The 26606-nt window shown below is 43.4% G+C and overlaps 2 protein-coding genes across 13 annotated transcripts in view; one reads left to right on the top strand and one right to left on the bottom strand.

The window, feature by feature from the left end:
• Window positions 1–5653: 5653 nt before the first annotated feature.
• PPIL3 (peptidylprolyl isomerase like 3) lies at window positions 5654–24656 on the bottom strand. 7 transcript variants are annotated; one of them, XM_017876149.1, is made up of 7 exons: window positions 24563–24656; window positions 23008–23080; window positions 21146–21220; window positions 17185–17323; window positions 16254–16321; window positions 11423–11541; window positions 5654–6255 (listed from the first exon to the last, which is right to left on the bottom strand). In XM_017876149.1, the coding sequence occupies exons 2-7, from the start codon at window positions 23008–23010 to the stop codon at window positions 6129–6131; spliced, it is 531 nt and encodes a 176-aa protein (XP_017731638.1). In that variant the 5' UTR covers window positions 23011–23080; window positions 24563–24656; the 3' UTR covers window positions 5654–6128. The 7 variants fall into 7 exon arrangements, with proteins under 7 accessions (XP_017731638.1, XP_017731669.1, XP_017731665.1 ...); XM_017876180.1 differs by having other exon boundaries at window positions 17185–17278; XM_017876176.1 differs by lacking the exon at window positions 24563–24656 and adding an exon at window positions 24266–24478.
• NIF3L1 (NGG1 interacting factor 3 like 1) overlaps window positions 24643–26606 on the top strand; it is a 48209-nt gene continuing 46245 nt past the window's right edge. For 2 of the 6 annotated variants that reach the window (XM_017876125.1, XM_017876136.1), the window contains exon 1: window positions 24717–25277. The gene's annotated coding sequence lies outside the window, so the exon portion shown is untranslated. Of the gene's footprint in view, window positions 25278–26606 lie in introns of all 6 variants that reach the window. The other 4 variants (XM_017876096.1, XM_017876087.1, XM_017876105.1 and 1 more) reach the window with 4 other exon arrangements.

The following is a 26606-nucleotide window of genomic DNA, read 5'->3' as shown; positions in this document are numbered from 1 at the left end:
TGGGATCAGTGAACGTGTCAGCTCAGTGTGAGCCAACAGAAATCAATGTTCTGCACCTTGATCCTCATGGTGCCTGCATTAGGCCCACGGTGGGTAGCCAGCATACCTCCCTATGATGCTTTTATGGCTGTAACTGAGTACACATTCTAAGAATAAAGCTCCTTGATAAGTTTTGAAGGGAAGGCCAGCGTTAAAGAAGCAGAGTGGCGGCTCTACAGCAAATGCAGGCTTTATGTCCAGCCTCAGATCTACAGAAGTGGGGAACCAGCCTGATGCCGGTGCCCACCAGTGGGATACTTTTAGGTATGGGCGGGAGGGGCCTGGGCCATATGGCTTGCTGGCTTGCTGCCCTGCAGGATGTTAAGATGTTCCCATAATGAGGCGGTTCTGGCCCTTGTTCCCGCGGAATGTGGTGGTGGTGTTTTTTTGTTTTTGTTTTTGTTTTGAGACGGAGCCTTGCTCGACAGTCGCCCAGGCTGGAGTGCAGTGGTGTGATCTCCGCTCACTGCAACCTCCGCCTCCTAAGTTCCCCGGTAGCTGGGACTGCAGGCGTGTGCCACCACGACCCGCTAATTTTTGTATTTTTAGTAGAGACCGAGTTTCGCCACGTTGGCCAGGCTGGTCTGCAATTCCTGACCTCAGGTGATCCACCCGCCTCAGCCTCCCAAAGTGCTGGGATTACAGGGGTGAGCCACCATGACCCTGCCGGAATGCGGTGTTCTTCGCACTTCTCCCAGCAGAATATGACAGGGGTGTTTCTTTAGTGGTGCCTTTGTCCGTTTTGTGCTCAGGAGGTTGGGCAGGATGTTTCTTACAGCCCGAACCCCCGTGGAATGTTTCATTTTGACCAAGGTCTGCAAAATAGCCTGTGGGGAGACGGGGCAGGGCCGGGGAACGGGGAGGGCGGGGGGGCAGGGATTTACAAAATGGTGGCTTGGACTAACACTCTTAAAACCAAAAAATAACCATATTTGCACCACTAATTAAAAGTGGCAGAGTTTAGAATAAAACCTGGAGGAGGCTGGGTGCGGTGGCTCACACCTGAAATCCCAGCACTATGGGAGACCAAGGTGGGTGGATCACGAGGTCAGGAGTTCAAGACCAGCCTGGCCAAGATGATGAAACCCTCCCCCCCATCTCTATTAGAAATACAAAAAATTAGCCGGGCATGGTGGCAAGCTCCTGTAATCCCAGCTATTCGGGAGGGTGGGGCAGGAGAATTGCTTTAACTTGGGAGGTGGAGGTTGCAGTGAGCCAAGATCCACCACTGCACTACAGCCTGGGCAACAGAGCAAGACTCCATCTCAAAAAAAAAAGTGGCAAAACAAGGTCTGGCCAAAGCCCTTAATACTAATTCTAGAAACCTAAATGATTAAAATTTTAAAAGTTAAACAAAATGTAAAGTCATTAGTATACCAGGCGCTGTTGCAGTGAGCCAAGATCGCAACACTGCACACGAGCCTGGGCAATAGAGTGAGACTCTGTCTCAAAAAAAAAAAAAAAAAGAATTGCTTGAACCCTGGAGGCGGAAGTTGCAGTGAGCCGAGACTGCGCCACTGTATTCCAGCCCAGGCGACAGAGTGAGACTCTGTCTCAAAAAAAAAAAAAGTCACTAGTATAACTGGCACTGTTACCGTAGGTAGCTAGTCAGGTATGAACAAAGCAGGAGATGGCTCCCCCAAAACACACTATGAGTGTCGGGCAACCATCAGGTGAGATGGTCATGCGGTTATTACTTGCCTTGCTAAAGTAGTAATTGGTCACAGCTGGCACCAGGGAACGGCAGGCTTCTAATAGAGAACACCTGAAACTGATGAGCAGCAACTTCCCGATAAGATCTCAGGAGTTGGGCGAGTGAGGAGAAGTAATGCAAGATCCTGGAAGGATGCCAATGTATAAAACCCCAAGTCATAAGCTCAAGCCACACACTTGTCTTCCAAGTTGCCCGCTTGGTCCTCTTCCAAGCATACTTTCCTTCCTTTCATTCCTCCTCTAAAGCTTTTTAATAAACTTTCACTCTTGCTCTAAAACGTGCCTCACTCTCTCCTGCCCCTCAGTCGAATTCTGTCTTCTGAGGAGGCAAGAATTGAGGTTGCTGCAGACCTGTACGGATACAGATTCGCTCCTAGTAAAAGCACCTCAGTTTAGTGGAAGATATAAATGGTGACAAGAGGATAGCTGTAAGCTAACTTCAAACTAGTCAAGAAAGAATCAAAACATTAATTAGACCAGCCATTGGAAGAAATAAGACAAACCAAGGAACTGATGCCAAGAGAAACATTTTGAGATGGAGTTTTGCTCTTGTCGTCCAGGCTGGAGTCCAATGGCATGATCTCAGCTCGATCTCAGCTCACCGCAACCTCTGCCTCCCGGGTTCAAGCAGTTCTCCTGCCTCAGCCTCCCGAGTAGCTGGGATTACAGGCTTGTGCCACCACGCCTGGCTAATTTCGTATTTTTAATAGAGACAGGTTTTCTGCATGTTGGTCAGCCTGTCTCGAACTCCCAACCTCAGGTGATCTGCCCGCCTTGGCCTCCCAAAGGGCTGGAATTACAGGCGTGAGCCGCTGCGCTCGGCTGGTATGTTTTAGGAACACCCAAATCCAACCACTGTCATCTAGGCAGTGAGCAGAATATGGTCTTGATGAAATCAATGGTAGAACCCAATGAATGGCTTGATGAGGTGAGAGCCCTATGGTGGACATGAATCTTAGGAGAGCAGCCTCCACTTACTACATGCCAGAAGCTTTACACACATTTAACCCTCACAATTGTCTTATGAGGTATTATTTATGGATGAGAATACTAAAGCTTGGAGATGTTAACTTGCCTAAAGTTACACGGTAAGGGGCACAGCTGTGATTCAAACACAGACCAGCACTCCATAAACTGGTGCCTTTAACTAGTTCACTGCATTTTTCAAATGGATCTTCTGTAAAGCTCCACTCTTCAATATTTTCAAAGATATGCCTTATGTTCTTACTTGTAATACAACCAAGTATCCTAGCCTTGAAATGCATTTTAAAGTTTTTTTTTTTCCTCGTTTTTTTTTGAGATGAAGTCTCACTGTTTCCATGCTGGAGTGCAGTGGTGCAATCTTGGCTCACTGCGACCTCCGCCTTCCGGGTTCAAGCAATTCTTCTGCCTCAGCCTCCCAAGTAGCTGGGACTACAGGTGTGTGCCACCACGCCCATCTAATTTTTGTATTTTTAATAGAGACGGGGGTTCCACCATGTTGGCCAGGATGGTCTCGATCTCTTGACCTCGTGATCCACCTGCCTCGGCCTCCCAAAGTGCTGGGATTACAGGCGTGAGCCACCATGCCTGGCCCTTTCTTTCTTAATTTCAGAATGTAGTCTTGTTAAAACCATTTCCCTCCCTTTCCCACCTCACACTCCCTTATACTATGCACATTTATCTAACTGCATGCTTGTTAAACTTACACTATACACTCTTATGTATAGGGTCTTGACTCTGTTGCCCAGGCTGGAGTCTGGCCACTCCATGGATCACTGCAGTCTCTATTTCCCTAGCTCAAGCAATCCTCCCACCTCAGCCTTCTCAGTAGCTGGGGCTATAACACACTGTGCCACCACATCTGGCTATATATATGTATATACACACACACATATATATATATATTTTTTCAATTTTTAGTAGATTCAAGGTCTCACTGTGTTGCCCAGGCCGGTCTCAAACTCCTGGGCTCAGGTGATCCTCCCACCTTGGCCTCCCAAAGTGCTGCGATTGTAGGTGTGAGCCACTGTGCCTGGCCCATCAAGGGCTAATCGTGACATATACCAGGCTTGGAGACTCAGCTGCAAAATTCCAGAGATTACCTTAAGGTGGTTAGTCAACAACCCAGCCATTGTCGAGATGATGCCAGCCCCCACTCCAGGTGGACCACAACTCAAGATAGCCACCAGAGCAAGCCACAGAGACCTGGAACCCTGTACCACTCCCGTATGCCTCCCATTCTAAGTTCCCCTTTTCAGCCCCTCTCCCCAGCCTAAAGTTCAAAATGATTTATTTAAGGTACCAGCTTTGGCCATTTCCCCATTAATAGCTCTGGAATAAAGTCACTTTCCTTTTACTTCATCTCCTCCTTGTTATTGACTTTGCAAGTGGTGTGCACCCAAGCCTACATTCAGTTACAATAAATGGGAACTAAATCTTGGATTCACATGGACAAAAAGATGGGAACAGTGACACTGGGGACTCCAAAAAGGAGAAGGAAGGGGCAGAGGCAAAGGCTGAAAAGCTTCCTTTTGGGTACTATGTTCACTGTCTGGGTGACAGGATCAGTAGAAGCCCAAACCTCAGCACCATGCATTATACACTTGTAACAAACCTGCATATGTACCTCCTGAATCTAAAATTTAAAAAAAAAAGATATGCCTTAAAACATGTCCATGAGCAGGCTGGGCATGGTGGCTCACACCTGTAATCCCAACACTTTGGGAGGCCAAGGTGGATGGATCACCTGAGGTCAGGAGTTCGCAACCAGCCTGGCCAACATGGTGAAACCCCATCTCTACTAAAAATACAAAAAAACAATAGCTGGGCATGGTGGCGGGTGCCTGTAATCCCAGTTATTCGGGAGGCTGACACAGGAGAATCACTTGAGCCCAGGAGGCGGAGGTTGTAGTGAGCCAAGATTGTGCCATTGCACTCCAGCCTGAGTGACAAGAGTGAGACTATGTCTCAAAAAAAAGAAAAAAAAAAAGTCTATAAGCAAATCAGTTGGGAAATGTTGTTTACTGTATTCCAAGACATCTTTTTTTTTTTTTTTTTTTTTGAGATGCAGTCTCGCACTGTCGCCCAGGCTGGAGTGCAATGGCTCGATCTCAGCTCACTGCAACCTCTGCCTCCCAGGTTCAAGCAATTCTCCTGCCTCAGCCTCCCAAGTAGCTGGGATTGCAGGCACCCACCACCACGCCCCGTTAATTTTTTGTATTTTCAGTAGAGACAAGGTTTCACTGTGTTAGCCAGGATGGTCTTGATCTCCCGACCTTGTGATCCACCCATCTTGGCCTCCCAAAGTGTTGGGATTACAGGTGTCAGCCACCGCACTCGGCCTCCAGGACTTCTTAGAGCCTTTACTGTAAACCCAAAGATCACACCTGTAATCCCAGCACTTTGGGAGGCCAAGGTGGGCAGATCACAAGGTCAAGAGATCAAGACCATCCTGGCCAAAATGGTCTCTGTAAACCCTGTCTCTACTGAAAAAAAAATACAAAAAGTAGGTGGGTGTGGTGGCACGCACCTGTAGTCCCAGCTACTTGGGAGGCTGAGGCAGGAGAATCGCTTGAACCTGGGAGGCAGGTGTTGCGGTGAGCGAGACTGCGCCACTGCACTCCAGGTGGGTAAAAGAGCAGACTCCATCTCAAAAAGGAAAAAAAAAAATCAGAGAAAATAGCAAACGAATTGGCTGGCCTTTCCAGACTAACTTTTTATACTGTCCCTCCTCTTTCTAACTGTATCAAGTGAATAATTAATGGTAGAGCTCTTACCATTGGTATCAGTTTCAGGAATACCCAAATTTTCAGATTTGGGGATACTTGCATATACATAATAAGATATCTTGGAGATGAGACCCAAATTTAAACATGAAGTTCATTTACATTTCATATATACCTTATACACATAGCCTGAAGGTAATTTTACACAATATTTTAAATTAATTTGTCCTCCAATTTAGTTCCTTAAAACATTTTAAATTTTATTATAAAGTAACACTTCCAGGATATGGACTTGCTGTGGTAGGAATACGTAATCAGGCCGCTCAAAAATGCCTGCGCTTGAGGCTCAGCATTTAAAATGAATGTTTATATGTAATAAAATTAAATGATGTATTTTTTGTATTAAAATTAAAGAAATATGTTGGATAATCGTTATAATAAAGACTATGCTCTAAGAATGGGGATAAAAGCTGTTGGGTGCCCCTTGGTATCATCATTTCATAGAAGATCATAGTTGTAAACAAGCAGAAGGATGATGTAATCTCTGAAAAATTTAGAGATGAATCTCTAAAAAATTTTTAGATTCAGGAGGTACATAATCAAAACCGGGTAAACCACAATAAGTGTGTTCCAGCAATTTGTCAAGTTATTTGTCCAGGTCTATTACAGCTACTGAGCAAATGGGTTGGCATGAATAGTTATGTCCTTAATGTGTACATCATTAAGAGGTCGATAAGTCTTCTCATTTACTGGCAACTTCTCCAACTCATCTAGAGTTTCCAGACCATCTATTACCCTGAAAGAGAAACAATATAACATATGAAAATTTTCTTAAATTGAAACATGATATCCCTATCTATGACAATTACAGTCCCCTTAAAAAAAATCAAGTCTTACAGATCTCTGAATTCTCTAGTTGAATGTACAACAAAATATTGATTTTCCATCATAGATACAGATCAAAATTCAGAAATAATTTACTTTTATGCCCTTAGTCAACAATACAAAAGGTAGGAATATTTCCACCATAGTACCTAAAATTATATTCTACCCCATTCATACACTGACACAGAACAGCTACCACTGGGACTAATATAACCAGTGAAAGGGAAAACAAACTTTTTCTACACTTTCACCCTTCTAACACCAAATGTGTGGGTTTTCCCAATTCTCCAATTCTCTGGGTATCCCACAACTTAATTATTTTTTCAAAATTTTATTTATTTTTTTAAAGACAGGGTCTGACTGGGACTACAAGTGCGTGCCCCCACACCTGGCCCTACAATTTAATTGTGACACTAACTACAAGGAGTGAACAGAGACGCCGGTTAATCCCACAAGACAGCCCCTACTACTTTGGATGCTAGTTCCAAGTCCCGGTTGTGATCTGTACTATCTGACTAATCAGATATGCTTTGGGATTTTTCATGCCCCCTGGCTCTGTTCAATAATTTTCTAAAATGGCTCATAGAACTTAGGAAAGCACTTTATTTATTATTATCGGCCATTATACAGGTTACAACTCAGCAACAACCAAATGGAGGAGATGCATAGGGCAAAGTCTGAGAGGGGGGCACAGCACTTCCATGCTCTTCTCAGGGTGTGTTACCCTCTCAGTATCTACTTGTGTTCACCAACCTGGAAGCTCTCAAATCCTGTTTAGGGTTTTTACGGAGGTCACATTAGGTAGGCACGATTAATTAAATCACTGGCCACTGGTGACTGGAACTCAATCTCCAGCCCTTCTCTCCTTCCCAGAGGCCAAGAATAGGAGGTCACTGAATGTTCCAGCCCTCTAAAAATACATGGCTGATTCCTCTGGCAACCAGCCCTCCATTCAGAAGCTATCTAGAACCCCACCAAGAGTCACTTCATTAGCATAAACTTAGGTATGGTTGAATGGGGCTTATTATGAACAATAAAATATTCCTTTCACTTCTGTCACTCAGGAAATTGCAAGGTTTTTAAAAGAACCATGCTAGAAACAAGGGATGAAGTCCAAATATGTATTTCTTATTACAACACACTAGTCATAAAGATTTCTTTGTTACAGGAAATAGCTGGAGAAAATTGGTAGATGACACTATTATCAATATTGCCCTACAATGAGAGTCCTGAAGTAGGTGACCACTCCACTTTGTACTTGTTTTTGTTTTTATTTTTTATTTTTTGTGAGATGAAGTCTCGCTCTTGTACCCCAGACTGGAGTGCAATGGCGCCATCTCGGCTCACTGCAACCTCCGCCTCCCAGTTTCAAGCGATTCTCCTGCCTCAGCCTCCTGAGTAGCTGGGATTACAGAAGCCTGCCACCATGCCTGGCTAATTTTTGTATTTTTAGTAGAGATGGGGTTTCAGCACGTTGGCCAGGCTGATCTCGAGCTCCTGACCTCAGGTGTCCGCCCACCTTGGCCTCCCAAAGTGTTGGTATTACAGGCGTGAGCTACCACGCCCGGCAGTTAATTGTTTAATTATAGTATTTCTTTCTTTTTTTTTTCTGAGACGGAGTCGCACTTCCCTTGCCCAGCTTGGAGTGCAGTGGTACTATCTCGACTCATTGTAGCCTCTTCCTCCAGGTTCAAGCAATTCTGCATCAGCCTCCCAAGCAGCTGGCACTACAGGCACATGCCCCCACGCCCAGCTAATTTTTGTATTTTTAGTAGAGATGGGATTTCACCACGTTGGCCAGGGTGGTCTCAAACTCTTGACCTCAAATGATCTGCCCACTCAGCCTCCCAAAGTGCTGGGGTTATAAGCATGAGCCACCATGCCTGGCCTAATTATGGTATTTCTACTTTTTGCTTGTGGGTAACAATAAGAAGTAATAAAAATAGAAGAAGAGAAGACTAACAGTTAACTCAGCCTCCAGCAATCCCACTTCATGTTACTACCAAGAAAAAATATATTGAGAGCTAGTCTTCAAATATAAGTTTTAGAAATTTCAGTTTAAAACATTTACTAAGAAAGAGTGGCTTTCGGCCAGGGGCAGTGGCTCACGCCTGTAACCCCAGCACTTTGGGAGGCCGAGGTGGGTGGATCACGAGGTCAGGAGATTGAGACCATCCTGGCTAACACGGTGAAACTCCGTCTCTACTAAAAATATAATAATAAAAATTAGCCAGGCGTGGTGGTTGGCGCCTGTAGTCCCAGCTACTTGGGAGGCTGAGGCAGGAGAATGGCGTGAACCCAGGAGGCGGAGCTTGCAGTGAGCCAAGATCACGCCACTGCACTCCAGCCTGGGTGACACAGCAAGACTCCGTCTCAAAAAAAAAAAAATTAACAGATTTGCATTTTATCTTGCATTTTCACAAAAAGGGCACTTCAACCAAAACATTTTGATTTTACCCCTAAATGTTGACATTTAAGTCTTTAAATTATAAGTCTTAAAGACTTTCTCAACTTCTGGGTCAGTAAGAGAAACAGAGAATATAGAAAACATAGGTTTTAGGTAAAAAGTTAAAAAAACCCGGCAGGTAGAACTGAGGCAGGTTCAATAGAGTCAAGTATCTGGGAAACGGACCCCTTGGAGAACTAGAGGAAAGTTACTGGATCATCTTCCCAGAAAAATCTCTGTGCATCTGTATACAACAAACAAGGAATTAATGAACCTAAGGTTAATCTTTGTTCTAAACTCTACAGTTTTGTCACAAATCCAGTAAAATGAGTCCTGGTAATAACTGAACAGTAATTTTGAATGATGAGTTAAGGGATAAAAGAAGAGGGAAACTGGGTTATTTACAAACAAAAAAAAAACAAACTACTAGGTGTTGTAATATTTCTTTTTTCCTTTATTATTATTGTGTAAATTAGACACATGTATATGGAATGAAAAAGAGAAGATCTGTCTAGATCTCATTGCAGCCTTGACTCCCTGAGCTCAAGCAATCCTTCCACTTCAGCCTCCCAAGTAGCTGGGAATATAGGTGTGAGCTACCACACCTGGATAATTTTTAAACTTTTTTGTGGAGACCAGGTTTCGCTATGTTGCCTAGGCTGGGAGTCCTCTATTTTTAATTAACCTAACTTGGCATCCAAACTATTAAATAGAACAAACTCTAGAATTGTGCCGTGGTTTATTAAGCATGATAATTATTTGTTGAATGAACAGATAAACTGACTTCCCACTGATTTATAAAAGGAACTCCCATATTATAGTACTTTTAACAGATACCCTGGCAGAAACTGCAAAACACCTTCCTAGGAGCCATTCTTCTTACTCAGAGAAATCTAATTTTAGTAAGGGTGGCAATGTGGCTGAAATACGTTTTCTACCCTCCACTGTAGGTAAGGAGTGGTCACATTACTAAGTTCTGGGTCTTCTGGGAAAGTGTTTTTTTTTGTTTGTTTGTTTTTTTTGGAGACAGAGTCTTACTCTGTCACCAGGCTGGAGTGCAGTGGTGCAATCTTGGCTCACTACAATCTCCACCTCTGGGGTGCAAGCCATTCTCCTGCCTCAGCTTCCTGAGTAGCTGGGATTACAGGCGCACGCCACCGCACCCAGTTAATTTTTGTATTTTTAGTAGAGACAGAGTTTCACCATGTTGGCCAGGATGGTCTTGATCTCCTGACCTCATGATCCACCCTCCTTGGCCTCCCAAAGTGCTGGGATTACAGGCATGAGCCACTGCACCGGATTTTTTTTTTTTTTTTTTTTTTAGAGATAGGGTATCATTCTGTTGCCCAGGCTGGAGTACAGTGGTGTGATCTCAGCTCATGCAGCCTTAAATTCCTGGGCTCAAGTGATTCTTCCACCTCAGCCTCCTGAGTAGTTGGGATTACAGTTGTCTGTCACCACATCTGGCTAATTTTTAAACTTTTTTATAGAGATGGGTTCTCACTATGTTGCACAGGCTGGTCTTGAACTCCTGAACTCAAGTGATCCTCCTGTCTCAGCCTCCCAAAGCACTGGGATTACAGGCCTGGGAAAGTTCTGTTAATTAAAAAAGCTGAATCAGCTGGCAAGCACCTTTTGTCTTTCCTCCTCTTTCCTGCTTGATACACAGAAGTTTTGATAAGAGCTCTGCTGCCAATATTGACAGAGGTGCCTAGAACACTGGTAACAAAATGGAACCACCATGCCAGTCCATCTTGTTTAAGCCACTATTTTTCAGATCTGTTAGTTGCTGTGAAATGCTATTATTAATGAAAATAGACCAGCCTGGGCAACACAGTGAGACCCTGTCTCTACAAAAAAAGTGTTTTGTTTTGTTTTTTTTTAAAGTAGCTGCACATGATGGTACACATTTGTGGTTCCAGTTACTCAGGAGGCTGAGGTGGGAGGATCACTTGAGACCGGGAGGTTGAGGCTGCAATGAGCCATGATTGTGCTACTGCACCACACTCCAGCCTGGCAACAGAGCCTTTCGTCTCAAAAAGAAAAGAAAATAGATATACTGTTAATTTGCATAACAATGTTGAAAAATTACTGGCCTCTTTTATAAAAATAAGGAAAATAAGGCTCAGGGAAATTATAACTTTCCCAAGGCCACAGGGTTGCTAAGTGGTAGACCTAAACTCCAGGTACATTTAGCTCTCACACTCTCACACCACTCTTCTTTTTTTTCTTTCTTTTTTTTTTTTTTTTTTTTTGAGGCAGTCTTACTCTGTCGCCCAGGCTGCAGTGCAACGGCATGATCGTGGCTTACTATAATTTCCGCCTCCCAGGTTCAAGCAATTCTCCTGCCTCAGCCTCCTGAGTAGCTGGGCTACAGGTGTGTGCCACCACACCCGACTAATTTTTTAAAAATATTTTTAGTAGAGACAGAGTTTCACCACATTGGCCACGCTGGTCTCGAACTCCTAACCTCAGACAATCTGCCCACCTTGGCCTCCCAAAGTGCTGGGATTACAGGTGTGAGGCATTGCGCTCTGCGTCACTCTTTTCAGTATTAGTTACGCTACTATCACAGCTGAGCATATGCACTTGCGTTGAAATGCTAAAAGAAAACCATAACCAGAATACTCACTTCCCAAATACGGTGTATTTCATGTCCAAATGTGGCTGTTTGCCATAGGTGATGAAGAACTGAGATCCATTGGTGTTCGGGCCATTATTAGCCATAGATACAACACCTCTAACATTGTGCTGAAAAAGACACATCAAAGTATTAACTGTGCTTTTATATAACCATCCCTAATACAGTATTGAAAGAAGACAGGCACACCTTAGTTTTCTTTTTTAAAAATATTTTGAGATAGGGGTCTCACTATGTTGCTCAGGCTGGTCTCTAACTCCCAGGCTCAAGTGATCCGCCTGCTTTAGCTTCCAAAGTGTTGGGATTACAGGTGTGAATCACCACACCCAGCCAAGACATTCACTCTTTACCTTCCCAATATTTAAGGGAGCAAGAAAACATTTAACCAACTTCTATTAGGGGTAATCCAAATGTTCAGTTTCTACCTTTTCTGTATACTTGAAAACTTGTATGTAAAAGGTTAATATATCAAATCATATTTCTCAATTAATTTCATTTTCACTTTGAAGAAATACAGCCATGGACGCTTTTTGCAACACCAACAAATAATATAAATAATCCTTACATTTATATTAAGGAATAGTGTGCTGGAATGAAACGATCAGGCAGGCAACAAAACCAATTTGCCCACAATCTCTTCTCACATATAATGGACTCTTGCGAGTTTCTTTATCTGTAAAACAAGGGAGGCTGGACTAGTTCAAGGGTCTATTCATAATTCAGATGCTCACAGGGGTCAAGCAGATAAACTGACAATTGGGCAGAATGTAAACATTAAAGAGAGATGAAGTCTGGCAAAATGAATAGGCTATTTCTTAACTAATGGCATTAAATATATTTTTTTTAACTAATGGCCATAGAAAATGCATCTGTGGGTGTTCCACTCATGGGCAGTCAGTTTATAACCCCAGGACTGAACAATCTAAGAAAGGTCTCACCTAGCTCTACTATCATATTTGTTTACAAGAGACTGTGTAGAGAAATTAAAAGGACCTTACTGATAAGAATGAAGATATAACTGTGAACTATGTTACAGGGAGGTGCCTGTAATACACTACAAATAACTCCACCAATTACTCTAGCTTTAGCTATTCTTTGGGTGACGCTAATAAGTCATAGAGATGCACCTATATCAAAATATTAATGCTTGTTTCCCTAAAAGGTGTTTACCAATCAAATGTAATATTTAATACATACACATATAATACTTAACACATACACATGTAATACTACATACACAAAATATAGTTAATAAAATATGTTAATAAAATAAGCACCCATTAACATATTTCCCAGCTTTCAGAGTTAAAATTTACCAATTCATTGGATAATGGGAGCTCAAGAAAAAATAAAAGTTATCAATTAATTACATATATCTATGTGCTCCTCTCCATCTATTACCTCAGCCTCTACAAGAGGTAACCACTATTCTAATACTTTTTTTCTCATTTTTTCTTTTTTTTTTTTAGAGACAGGGTCTCGCTGTGTCACCCAGGTTAGAGTACAGTGGTGCAATCACAGCTCACTGTAGCCTTGACCTCCTAGACTCAAGCAATCCTTCCACCTTAGCCTCCTGAGTAGCTGAGACTACAGATGTACACCACCATACCTGGCTAATTTTTTAACTTTTAGTAGAGACAAGGGCTCAATATGTTGCCCAGACTGATCTCAAGCTCCTGGCCTCAAGTGGTCTTCTCACCTGGGCCCCCTAAAGTGCTGGGATTTTAGGAGTGAGCCCCTGTGCCCAGCCCGAACACATTACATATGCCTAAACAACACATTCTTTCTTTTTCCTTCTGAATAGAATTACATCCTAACATTTTAGTCTTCTGGGAAGTGCTATCTACAAATAACATTGTTACAGTTCTAAGGTCATACATGTACACATAGCCATAGTTTATTACTGATTTTTTACTGATATTTCACTGATGAATGTACTGCAATTTATCCACAATCTACATGGTGATTTACCTACAATCAAGGGACATTTGGGTTGTTTCTAGACTTTTGCTATTACAAACACTACATCAGAACACTCCTGTACATGTCTCTTGGTGCATACTTACAAGTTTCTCTTGAGTAAACATTTGGGAATGGAATTCCTGGGTCAGAAGATATGAACAGTCAATAAATATCCATAACCTTGGTGTATAAGGTGTATAATACATAATGGTTCTTTTTGTTTTAGATGGAGTCTTGGTCTGTCGCCCAGGCTGGAGTGCAGCAGCACGATCTCAGCTCACTGCAAGCATTGCCTCCCGGGTTCATGCCATTCTCCTGCCTCAGCCTCCCGAGTAGCTGGGACCACAGGCACCCACCACCACGCCCAGCTAATTTTTTGTACTTTTTGCTAGAGATGGGGTTTCACCGTGTTAGCCAAGATGGTCTTGATTCCTGACCTCGTGATCTGCCTGCCTCAGCCTCCCAAAGTGCTGGGATCACAGGCGTGAGCCACTGTGCCAGGCCTATGTAATGGTTCTTAACTCTGCCTGCAAAAGAATCATCTAGGAACCTTAAAATATAGTCTCAGTCCTAACCAGTGCTACTGACTGTTTATTTTTAGGAGGGAAGGCCGTGATCTGTTATAGTTTTAAAACTTCCAGCCAATTGCAGTGGCTCATTCCTGGGATCCCAACAGTTTGGGAAGCCAAGACAGGAGGATCATCTGAGTCCAGGAGTTTCAGACCAGACTGGGCAACAGAGTGAGACCTCGTCTCTACAAAAAAATCAGAAATTAGCTGGGCATGGTGGTGCACTCCTGTGGTCCAGCTACTTGAGAGGCTGAGGCAGGAGAAACTGCTTGAGCTCAGGAGGTCAAGGCTGCAGTGAACCGTGATCAGGCCGTTGCACTCAGCTTAGGCAACAGAGTGAGACCCAGTCTCAAAAACAAACAACAAAGTTCCACAGGTGATTCTGTCATAGCCAGTCTCTGGTTTTCAACTGGTATATGGAAGCAGTCATTAATATAGTAATTAATACCTAAAAAATTGTTTAGTTATTCATTCAGGAAAAGTTGACTTTTCAAAAGTTTATCACCTCCCAGCCTCAACTCCTGTAACAAAACTAATATATTTCCTTACAATAGAAAAGTAAAAGAAACCAGCTTGGGCAACATAGTGAGACACCATCTGTACAAAAAATACAAACATTAGCTGGGCATGGTGGCATGCACCTGTAGTCCCAGCTACTCTGGGGGCTGAGGTGGGAGGATCATCTGAGCCCAGAAAATTTAGGCTGCAGTGAGCCAAGACTGCATCACTACACTCCAGCCTGGGGGACAGAGTAAGACCCTGCCTCTAAAAAAAGGTTTTAAAAAAAGCAAAACGAAAAGAAATTATTCCTAGTCTCATCATCCAGAGATAGACACTGCAATGAATTTTTTTTTCAGAATTTTTGTGGGTACATTTTAATGTAATGGAAATAGTAATAATGACCACTTAGTGCATATTTTCCGATTGAGTAGACTTTTTTTTTTTTTTTTTTTTCTTTGCGATGGGGTCTCGTTCTATGTTCTATGCATGATCTTGGCTCACTGCAGCCTTCATCTCCTGGGCTCAAGCAATCCCCACACCTCAGTCTCTTGAGTAGCTGGGACTACAGGCACATGCCATTACAACAGGCTAATATTTGTATTTTTTTGTAGAGATGGGGGTCTCACTATGTTGCACTGGCTGGTTTCAAACTCTTGGCCCCAAGTAATCCTCCTTACTGGGCCTCTCAAAGTGCTGGGATTACTGTACCCGGCCCTGATTGAGGATACTTCATCGCTCTTTTTCTAGTCGTAAAGTTATCATTTTATGGAGATACAAAGTTTGAAAGACCACATAATAAGTCATCAACTGAAGGTATCTCTGGGAAGTGGAATTGATTTTTAAAACTAGGCATGCACTAGTTTTTTATTTTAGACAAAAAAAAAAAGACTCCACAGAGGTTTGAAAACACAGAAAATATAACAAAGAAAATTAAAAATCCCTAATTTTACCATGGTAAAGACTATTTATATACACTTCTCTTTAACCTAGTTGCAATCTACCACAGGTATTAAGTCAGATTAATACAGGGATATTCAAACATCTAACAGAAGATGATAAAAGCTGGGCACTGATAATGGGCAACATTGCAACCAGGAAGTTTGATAGTCTTTCCTCCCCACTCTCAAGAAAGGCCACTGTTTCATGTCATTCAATATGAATTTTATGGTGAGATATTAAGCCTCTTTGGTACACTACTAGTTAAACATTTCAGGTTAGATTCAAAGATGAACTCACTTAATATCAAGAGCCATGTGGTAGTGGGATTCCATTACACGTCAGGCTAGGACCACCATTTATCAAGTCTCCCCGACATCATTTGTCAAATGGACAAAAACTATAAAAAAGTCTACTCACTTTGCAATGATGTTAACTTGTATTACTATAACACATGTATCAAAGTTTCCATGCACAACCAAGGCATGAAAAAATAGATTTTTGGTCGGGTGTGGTGGCTCACACCTATAATCCCAGCACTTTGGGAGGCCGAGGCGGGCGGATCACCTGAGGTCAGGAGTTTGAGACCCGTCTGACCAACATGGTGAAACCCCATATCTACTAAAAATACAAAAAAAATTAGCCAGGTGTTGTGGCACATGCCTGCAATCCCAGCTACTCGGGAGGCTGAGGCAGGAGAATCACTTGAACCTGGGAGGCGGAGGTTGCAGTGAGCTGAGATCACGCCACTGCACTGCAGCCTAGGCAACAAGAGTGAAACTCCGTCTCAAAAAAAAAAAAATTTTTTTTCAAAATATTTTCGAAAATAGATTTTTAAAGCATTGAGGATTTACCTTAAGATATTCACTGTATTCATCCTCAAACTTCTTGCCCCATATACTGCTGCCTCCTCTTCCAGTTCCTATATTACAAGAGAAGCAAATCGAAAGTGGTATTTAATTAAAATTGATAACAAGTTCATTTCCCAAAACTTAAGGAATAGAGTTTGACTGCTTAAATATAAACAAAATTTGATATGGCCTCTCCTAATTCCCCAAATTTAACTTCACAGACCTGAAGATTAAAACAGACCTACAAAAAACAAAAAAGAATAACCCTTCTTATAAATATTGTTCATACATATATTGTAGCATGAAAAGCTTCACAAATTTGCATCTTATCCTTGTGCAGGGGCCACGCTAATCTTCTCTGTATTGTTCAAATTTTAGTATATGTGCTGCCAAAGTGAGCACAATATTGTTCATATTTTAGGTGTAGGTGCTAATAATTTCTCCTTTAAAATTACACCATGGAATACTATGCAGTTGTAAAATGGAATGAGATCATGTCCTTCGTAGGGACATGGATGCAGCTGGAAGCCATCATTCTTAGCAAACTAACACGGGAACAGAAAACGAAACACCACATGATCTCACTCATAAGTGGGAGTTGATCAATGAGATCACATGGACACAAGGAGGGGAACAACACACAGCAGGGCTAGTTGGGGGGTGGGGAGCAAGGGGAGGGAGAGCATTAGGACGAATAGCTAATGCATGCTGGGCTTTTTTAAAACCTAGATGACAGGCTGATAGGTGCAGCAAACCACCATAGCACACATATACCTATATAACAAACCTACATGTTCTGCACTTGTAGAACAGAACTTATTAAACAAAACAAAACTCCACATTTTTAACTCCACATTTTTAATTCCTCTTCTTTTACCCACTTCTTCATACTATACGTTCAGTTCCTTAGATCTTAGTTAATGGAATAACTTACCTGTTGGATCTCCTGTTTGAACCATGAAACCCTTGATATTCCTATGAAATATACATCCATTGTAGTAATTACTGGCACAAAGAGCCAAGAAATTCTGAAGAGAGTAAAAATAATGATTGAGAAATGATGCAGCAGAAACCTAGTTAAGACAAAGAACCAATCATATTTACTGAAAACGTGATAGCAGCATATTTAAACTATGACTTTTGGTATTACTTTGGATGTCATTTCCCTGCCTAGAACACTTCAATAGCTTCCTTCTCCTTTTGGAATAAAATACAAAATCTTCGGCCGGGCTTGGTGGCTCACTCCTGTAATCCCAGCACTTTGGGAGGCCGAGGTGGGTGGATCACCAGGTTAGAAGATCAAGACCATCCTGGCTGCGGTGAAACTCCGTCTCTACTAAAAATACAAAAAAATTGGCTGGGTGTGGTGGCGGGCGCCTATAGTCCCAGCTACTCTGGAGGCTGAAGCAGGAGAATGGCGTGAACCTGGGAGGTGGAGGTTGCAGTGAGCCGAGATCGCACCACTGCACTCCAGCCTGGGTGACAGAAACTCCGTCTCAAAAAACAAAAAAAATCATCAGCAGGGCCTAACAAGCCCTGCAGTACCTGGCTTATCGCCTCATCACATATACTGAGAACTGCTTTCTTGTTGCTTACTACCTAAATCCCATCAGCATTCTGACAATTAATCCAAAAGGGGCAGCTTTTCTTACCTGGGGGACTTTATACCTGGTATTTCTATACCTGGAATGTTTTTTTTGTTTTTTGTTTTGTAGAGACAATGTCTCCCTATGTTGCCCAGGTTGGTCTTGAACTCCTAGGCTCAAATGATCCTCCTGTCTCAGCTACCGAAAATGTTACAATTACAGGTGTGAGCCACCGTGCCTGGCCTTGGAATTTTTTAAAATTTTATTTCACAACCTTTTCTGAATCTGAATAGCTGGAATATTATTTTTATACCTCTTTCCAGAGATGCCCTCATACCTTTGCATTTAATTTAAGTATTAGTTTATTGGCTACGTCTGCCATCACCTTCTTCCTTTCCCATTAATCTCTATCTTAACACTTAATTTTTTTCAAGGCATTATCACCTTTTAGAATTATTTAATTTTAGGCCAGGCACAGCAGCTCACACCTGTAATCCCAGTACTCTGGGAGGCGGGAAGATCACCTGAGTCCAGGAGTTCAAGACCAGCCTCGGCAACATAGTAAGACCTCATCTCTATCTTTAAAATAAATAAATAAATAAAAATAATTTCTTAAAAATATAATTACTTAATTTTCCTGCCCTGCTTATTTTCACAACTAAAATACTGGCTCCATGAGGGTAAGGAATGTCTGTTGCTCATCACTGTATCTCCAGACTCTGGGGCAAGATAGCCTTTCACAAATAATGGTTTTTTTGTTTTGTTTTGAGACAGGGTCTTGCTCTGTCACGTAGGCTGGAGTGTAGCAGTGTGATCAGAGCTCACTAGAGCCTTGACCTCCTAGGCTTAAGCAATCCTCCCACCTTGGCCTCCCTTGTAGCTGGGACAACAGGCTCACATCACCACACCTGGCTAATTTTTGTATTTTTTTGTAGAGATGGGGGTCTCACTATGTTCCCGAGGTAGGTCTAGAACTTCTGAGCTCACCTTAGCCTCCCAAAGTGCTGGAATTATAGATGTGAGCCACCATGCCCAGCCATAAATAATCGTTGAATAAATGAATATATACAGGTGACTCTTCTTCCTTCCATCCTTGTCAATTAAACAGGTGAAACAGGCCGGGCGCGGTGGCTCATGCCTGTAATCCCAGTACTTTCGACAGCCAAGACGGGTGGATCACCTGAGTTCAGGAGTTTGAGACCAGCCTGATCAACGTGGTGAAACCCCATCTCTACTAAAAATACAAAATTAGCCGGGCATGGTGGCTGGCACCTATAGTCCCAGCTACTCAGGAGGATGAGGCAGGAGAATCCCTTGGACCTGGGAGGCGGAGGTTGCAGTGACCCAAGATTATGCCACTGCACTCCAGCCTAGGCAACGAGAGCAGAACTCTGTCTCAAAAAATAAATAAATAAATAAATAAATAAATAAATAAATAATAAATAGGCAAAATAATGTATAGAACAGGTTAGGCATGGTGGCTCACGCCTGTAAGCCCAACGCTTCCGGAAGCTGAGGTGGGGAGGATGGCTGGAGACCAGGAGTTCGAGACTAGCTTGGGCAACATAGTGAGACCTCATCTCTATAAAAAATTTTAAAAAATTAGCCTGGCATGGTGGCACACACCTGTAGTCCTATCTACTTGGGAGGCCAAGGTGGGAGGATTGCTTGAGACCAGGAGGTTGAGGCTGCAATGAGCCGTGATTGCACCACTGCATTCCAGTCTGGGCGACACAGCAAGACCCTGTTTCAAAAAATATATAGATATGCAACAATTCTTTAATATAATATTCTGCCGGGCACAGAGGCTCATGCCTATAATCCCAGCACTTTGGGAGGCTGAGGCAGGCAGATTACCTGAGGTCAGAAGTTTGAGACCAGCCTGGTCAACATGGTGAAACCCCGTCTCTACTAAAAAAATACAAAAATTAGCTGGGCATGGTGGCGGGTGCCTGTAATCCCAGGTGCTTGGAGGGCTGAGGCAGGAGAATTGTTTGAACCCCAGAGGCGGAGGTTGCAGTGAGCCAAGATCACGCCACTGTACTCCAGCCTGGGCGACAGAGCAAGACTCTGTCTTGAAAAAAAAAGGGCCGGGCACGGTGGCTCAAGCCTGTAATCCCAGCACTTTGGGAGGCCGAGACGGGCGGATCACGAGGTCAGGAGATCGAGACCATCCTGGTTAACACGGTGAAACCCCGTCTCTACTAAAAAATACAAAAAACTAGCCGGGTGAGGTGGTGGGCGCCTGTAGTCCCAGCTGCTCGGGAGGCTGAGGCAGGAGAATGGCGTGAACCCGGGAGGCGGAGCTTGCAGTGAGCTGAGATCCGGCCACTGCACTCCAGCCTGGGCGACAGAGCGAGACTCCGTCTCAAAAAAATAAATAAATAAAANAAAAAAGGGCCGGGTGCGGTGGCTCATGCCTGTAATCCCAGCACTTTGGGAGGCCGAGACGGGCGGATCACGAGGTCAGGAGATCGAGACCATCCTGGTTAACACGGTGAAACCCCGTCTCTACTAAAAAATACAAAAAACTAGCCGGGTGAGGTGGTGGGCGCCTGTAGTCCCAGCTGCTCGGGAGGCTGAGGCAGGAGAATGGCGTGAACCCGGGAGGCGGAGCTTGCAGTGAGCTGAGATCCGGCCACTGCACTCCAGCCTGGGCGACAGAGCGTGACTCCGTCTCAAAAAAAAAAAAAGAAAAAGAGAAAAAAAGAAAAAAGGCCGGGTGCGGTGGCTCATGCCTGAAATCCCAGCACTTTAGGAGGCTGAAATGTGTAGATCACCTGAGGTCAGAAGTTCGAGACCTGGCCAACATGGTGAAATCCTGTCTCTACTAAAAATACAAAAATTAGCCAGGCATGGTGGTGCACGCCTGTAATCCCACTTACTTGGGAGGCTGAGGCAGAAGAATTGCTTGACCCCGGGAGGCGGAGGTTGCAGTGAGCCAAGATCACACCATTGTACTCCAGCCTGGGGGACACAGCAAGACTTTGTCTCAAACAATAAATAAATAAATAAAAAATAAAGAAAGAAAAAAAGTAATACAATGTCCTAATGATTACGTTTCCCGAGGAAAATCAGTCGAAAGAAAAAGATACTGGCTACTCTATCGTTACCGAAAATTATCTACTTTCTTTTGATCCACATTTGACATTGAACAAACAAGTGGAAATCAGGCCAGAAGTTATGATGGCTGGTTTTCCTTAACAGTGGTTTTACAGAAAGTTTTGTTGTCATTTAGGTTAGATTATTCAATTCCAAAGTGGTTATTTTGTTGTATTAACTGAAATTGAATATGTAAATGGTACTTACCTCACATGTTTTGGGTGTCCTCTCACAGAAGACTTCAATTTTAATATCACCTACATCTGTGTGCAGTGTCACAGACTAAAAAGGAGAGAAAATGTGAGAACAAATGAAATTTCTTTAGGTGACTTTATGCACTGTTTATTTCCCTATGTGGATATTCAAGATGATAATCTGAATAAAAATAGACAGAAATACTGCTTCAGAGATGACTCGTCCACAAAGCAGCTCTTAGAGCTAAGTTGTACTTTTTTCTCAAAATTGATCTCAACATAAAGAAAAAACTCCAGAATATAAATGTTAGGGTTAAGTAGTATCCATGATAAAAATTTGGAAGTAAATATTTTGATGGAAAGAATTATTTTAACTTTGAATTTTATCAAGAAAATAAAACAATTGTTGTGTATTATTGATGTACATGGCAATTCACCAACATCCTTATTTATAGAAAATGATGAGAAAATGATCTTTCAAAACATAATTTCCACCATTTTCCTTAGGTAATTTAATTCTGAGAAATAAGGTTAAAAAATAACTCCTTTCTCAACTAACAAAAATACAACAAGTGTCAGTGTTTCTAAATCCTAAATGCTCAGAGATAACCACAGTGCTTTCTTGCTTGCTTTTGTTTTGTTGTACCTGTTTTCTGTAACCTGTATACCCCTTAATACAATACTGTATTCCACAGAGGGAGAAAACAATTTGGAAGGTTCCTTTTTCATTTCTCCTTTTTTTTTTTTTGAGATGGAGTCTTGCTCTGTCGCCCACTCTGGAGTGCAGTGGCATGATCTCTGCTCACTACAATCTCCACCTCCTGGGTTCAAGCAATTCTCTTGCCTCAGCCTCCCAAGTAGCTGGGATTAATGGCATATGCCACAACACCCAGCTAATTTTTGTATTTTTAGTAGAGACAGGGTTTCACCATGTTGGCCAGGCTGGTCTCGAACTCCTGACCTCAAGTGATTGGCCCACCTCTGCCTCCCAAAGTGCTGGGATTACAGGTGTGAGCCACTGCGCCCAGTCTTCTTCTTCTTAAATAGTATGTAGCAGTTAGAGAATATGACCAGGTTAAAGATATGTGAGGGAGAAGCAGGGCACTATTCTCATTGCTTTTTCTACTTCAGGTTCTAGTTGCTCATTTTATTTTATTTTTTTAAAGTAGAGACAGGGTTCTCACTATGTTGCCCGGTTTGGTGTTGAACTCCTGGGATCAAGCAATCATCTCACCTCAGCCTCCCAAAGTGCTGGGATCACAGGTGTGAGCCACTGCGCCCAGCCTAGTTGCCCACTTTAGATCTAGAGCAAAACAATCTAATTAAAATTGTCAGACCTGTCTATTCTCTTCTGCTCCTTTAACTCTCCCTTTTCCATTTCTATCTATCTTGTAATCAGCCTTTCTCCATAAAAGGTAAATTCTGGCCTGGCATGTAATCCCAACACTTTGGGAGGCCAAGGTGGGCAGATCATTTGAGGTCAGGAGTTCGAGACCAGCTTGCCCAACATGGCGAAACCCCGTCTCTACTAAAATACAAAAAATTAGCTGGGAGTGCTGGCAGGTGCCTGTAATCTCAGCTACTCGGGAGGCTGAGGCAGGAGAATCACTTGAACCCAGGGGGCAGAGGCTGCAGTGAGCTGCAGCCTGGGCAACAAGAGCGAAACTAAATTCTGTGCATTTTAAGTGACAACATTAAAGAATTTTAAAGTAATTTTGTGTATTTTTTAAAAGAATTATTCCATATTAAGTGCTTCTATGGTATACAATTTCTCTATCTTGTCACTGCAATTTCCATGCACTTTTATTGCCCTTGACTGAATTTCTAAAAATTACTTACAATGAAAGACATTTCATAAAATTGTTCAAAACTTACCATTTTCCTCTTAGTGGTTTCAGGAAGGACTATGTAATTTATCAGAGTCTTACAGCCAGTTTAAAATAAGTCTCTAGTCCCAAAAGAAAAAAAGAATTAGGCTCATTTTTCTGTCTTAACTCACACACGCTCATCTTTACTGCACATTTTAAATAAAAATCCTCGGCGGGCGCGGTCACTCACGCCTATAATTCTAACACTTTGGGAGGCCGAGGCAGGTGGATCACCTGAGGTCAGGAGTTCGATACCAGCCTGGCCAACATGGCAAAACCCCAACTCTACTAAAAACACAAAAATTAGCCAGGTGTGGTGGCACACGCCTGTAGTCCCAGATACTCTGGAGGCTGAGGCAGGAGAATCACTTGAACCTGGGAGGTGGAGGCTGCAGTGAGCCAAGATTGCGCCATTGCACTCCAGTCTGGGTGACAGAGCGAGACTCCGTCAAAAAAAAAAAAAAACTCTAATGGCATCCTCTACGTAATAAAAACCCAGCTACAGAAGTAATGACGAGAGATCCTACCCTATTCAAGCCTCCCAATCTCCTACTTGCCCTGCTCCCTCTTCTTCAAGAGCCTCCTTGCAAGTCCCCCAATAACCCAGATACTCTTAGGGTCTAGGCACTGGGTGTCCCTTTTGGCAGGAATTCTTACACTCGGACGTCTCTACGGCTGATTTCCTCACCTCCACATTTCTGGTTAAATGTCAAGTTTAACTGACCTAACAATCCTACATAAAACTGCGTTAGCCCTTTAGCCCTAGGACATTCCTATTTCCTTCTCCCACAGCACTTATCACTAATATACTATGAACTTCTTCTTCTTCTTTTCTCATTTTGAGACGGACTCTCACTCTGTCCCCAGGCTGGAGTGCACTGTGGCACGATCTCGGCTCACTGCAACCTCCGCCTCCGCCTCCTGGGTTCAAGTGATTGTCGTGCCCCAGCCTCCCGAGTAGGTGGGACTACAGGCGCACGCTACCATGCACGACTAATTTTTGTATTTTTAGTAGACACGGGGTTTCGCCGTGTTGGCCAGGCTGGTCCCGAACTCCTGACCTTAAGTGATCCTCCCGCCTCGGCCTCCCAAAGTGCTGGGATTACAGGCGTGAGCCACCGTGCAGGGCCCTTCGTTTACTCTGACGTTGCAACAACAGCCTCGCCGCCCAACTGTTTACTGGCAGTATCCCAAGAACTAAACCGATAGCAACACAGAACTCAGCAAGCATTCGAATAAGTGAATGAAAAAATTAATGACGTTACTCCATACTTGGGCTTCACCACTTCTGTCTAGCACAGCGGTTGTTAAAACAGGAAAAATGTAATCGCAGATGCCAGCATAGGTCTGTTAGTTCAAAATTATAGTTTCTTTGGGCCAGCGGAAGTTGGGCGCGGGACCCAAGAGAGACAATGCCCCTTACCGCCTCACCTCCTCCTTCCCCTCTCCTTCCTATCTGAAACCAAAACGACAATGTAATTTATCCTCAACCGTAAATTTGACAGTGAAACGGAGCTCTACTAATAATTGCACTGGGAAGAGAAATATAAGGCGAGAACTACCTGGGCAACCTCAAGCAATGCTTTACACTCGGCTGCCAAACGGAAAGGACCACTTCCGCCCAGCTCTCCCGCTACGGGAAGCCCATTGCCACAGCGCCCAGAGCGCCGACGCAGGACCGGAAGTGACGCAGCGAAGTTTCCGGGACTGGTGAGTAGTTGGCGATTTAAAAACCCGCAAGTGTAGTTGTGACCTTCGCGGTAGGTGCCGCTTGGGGTCGGCTGTGATTGTTATGTTGGTGCTGCAGAGCAGGGCAGAAGAGGTTGGGTCAGAAAACTGCCCTGCCGCACGAGAGCACAGCGCACTAGTGGGTCAGGTGTCCTGACTCAGACTTACTGGCTGTGTCTCGTGGTTTTTCACTGTCCTGGAAAAGGCCTGAAGTGGCACTGAAATGAGGCATAGATGAGGTAATGTTGAGGGAGCGGTTTGCAAGTTGCAAAGGGGCCCTACTGATGCTACTTAATACTAAACAGTGCTTACTTTAGGACAGGAGCTGTTTCCAGCTTTACATATAAATCTCGCGATATTATGGCCTGGGCACTACTTCCTTTAAGGAGGAAAATGCATAGGTTAAGTCATTTACCTGTTGGTGCACAGCTCTGGCTCTCGGATTCAGACTGGCTTCAGAGTCGGTGCTCTTAACCACCACACTATCCTGCCTCCTGTTGTCGTCGTTGACTGTGGCCATGTAGCCTCGCAGTTTCCTCATCTGTTGCAGTAAGTAACTCAAAACCTGAATGGTGGCCCACTAGGGTTTCACTTTCGAGCTTGCCAGATGTAGAAGATGCTGGAGAACGGAGTACTATGAGGACCCTTAGAAGATCTTCCAAGGCCGGACGCGGTGGCTCACCCCTGTAATCCCAGCACTCTTGGAGGCCGAGGCAGGTGGATCACTTAAGTGCAGGAGTTTGAGACCAGCCTGGGCAACATGGTTAATCCCCATCTCTGCTAAAAATACAAAAATTAGCCAGGTGTGGTGTTCCGCGCCTGTAGTCCGAGCTACTCAGGAGGCTGAAGTGGGAGGATCTGCTTGAGCTCAGGAAGTCGAGGCTGCAGTGAGCAGAGATCACGCCACTGCACTGCAGCCTAGTCGACTAGTGAAACAGTGTCTCAAAAAGAAAACAAAAACTTCCAAGACCTCGAGTGGTTTTTGGAGACCCCATATCACTTCAAATAATGTATTAAATAAGCATCCTCATCTCATTAAATAGAAACGTTGAAAAATTGCTTTTGGAATAATTGGCTTAGAGATATTTCATCAAATTTACAGTTGGCTATGCTTTCTTATTGTGCATACTGTGAAATGCTTTTCTTCAAACAGTTTATAAGTGGTAAGTTTAAGAAGGGTTGACAGCTTTATCTTTTGTGGTTATTTGATTAAACATTTACTAATTGTGCATATTTTGGAGCCAGCAGTTTTTTTCTACCTTTCCATTGCCCTCCCACCTTCCCTCTTTTGCCAACCTTTTCAGTTCCTTGTTGGATGTAGATATTTAGAAGGCTTACAGGCTGCGTGGGAAAAGTACCCTATACCTTACCCTCTTCCACCTCTTGAGCCTGGCCTTTGTGTAGCAAATGTTGCTTAAGGGGCAGTGGCTTCTCCCTTCTTCTGCCTTGACCCTGCCCATTTGTAGAGTGACCTGCCTATGTATTCCTTGATTCTTGATTCTGATAAAGCACTTGACATTTTAAACATTCTTTTTTTTTTTTTTTGAGACGGAGTCGCACTCTGTTGCCCAGGCCATAGTGCTGTGGTGCGATCTTGGCTCACTGCAACCTCCGCCTCCCCGGTTCAAGCGATTCTCCTGCCTCAGCCTCCCAAGTAGCTGGTACTATAGGTGCACGCCACCATACCCAGCTAATTTTTGTATTTTTAGTAGAGACGGGGTTTCACCATGTTGGCCAAGATGGTCTTTATCTCTTGACCTCGTGATCCTCCTGCCTCGGCCTCCCAAAGTGCTGGGATTACAGGCGCCCCGCCACATTCTGTTTTTTGGTAAAGCACATTGTAATGTCAGTATATACCACCCCAACTCCAAATTCTGT

Source organism: Rhinopithecus bieti, unplaced genomic scaffold (assembly GCF_001698545.2).
Source record: "Rhinopithecus bieti isolate Rb0 unplaced genomic scaffold, ASM169854v2 scaffold_980, whole genome shotgun sequence".
Taxonomy (NCBI): domain Eukaryota; kingdom Metazoa; phylum Chordata; class Mammalia; order Primates; family Cercopithecidae; genus Rhinopithecus; species Rhinopithecus bieti.
This window is presented reverse-complemented; position numbering and strand designations above follow the sequence as displayed.

What these genes read in the sequence shown, in the direction of transcription:
- PPIL3 (XM_017876149.1), bottom strand. An exon ending in GGACACCCAAAACATGTGAG is followed by an intron (nt 17,324 to 21,145) that starts GTAAGTACCATT and finishes TGTCTTAACTAG; the next exon opens with GTTTCTGCTGCATCATTTCT. An exon ending in AAATACACCGTATTTGGGAA is followed by an intron (nt 6,256 to 11,422) that starts GTGAGTATTCTG and finishes TTTCTCTTTCAG; the next exon opens with GGTAATAGATGGTCTGGAAA.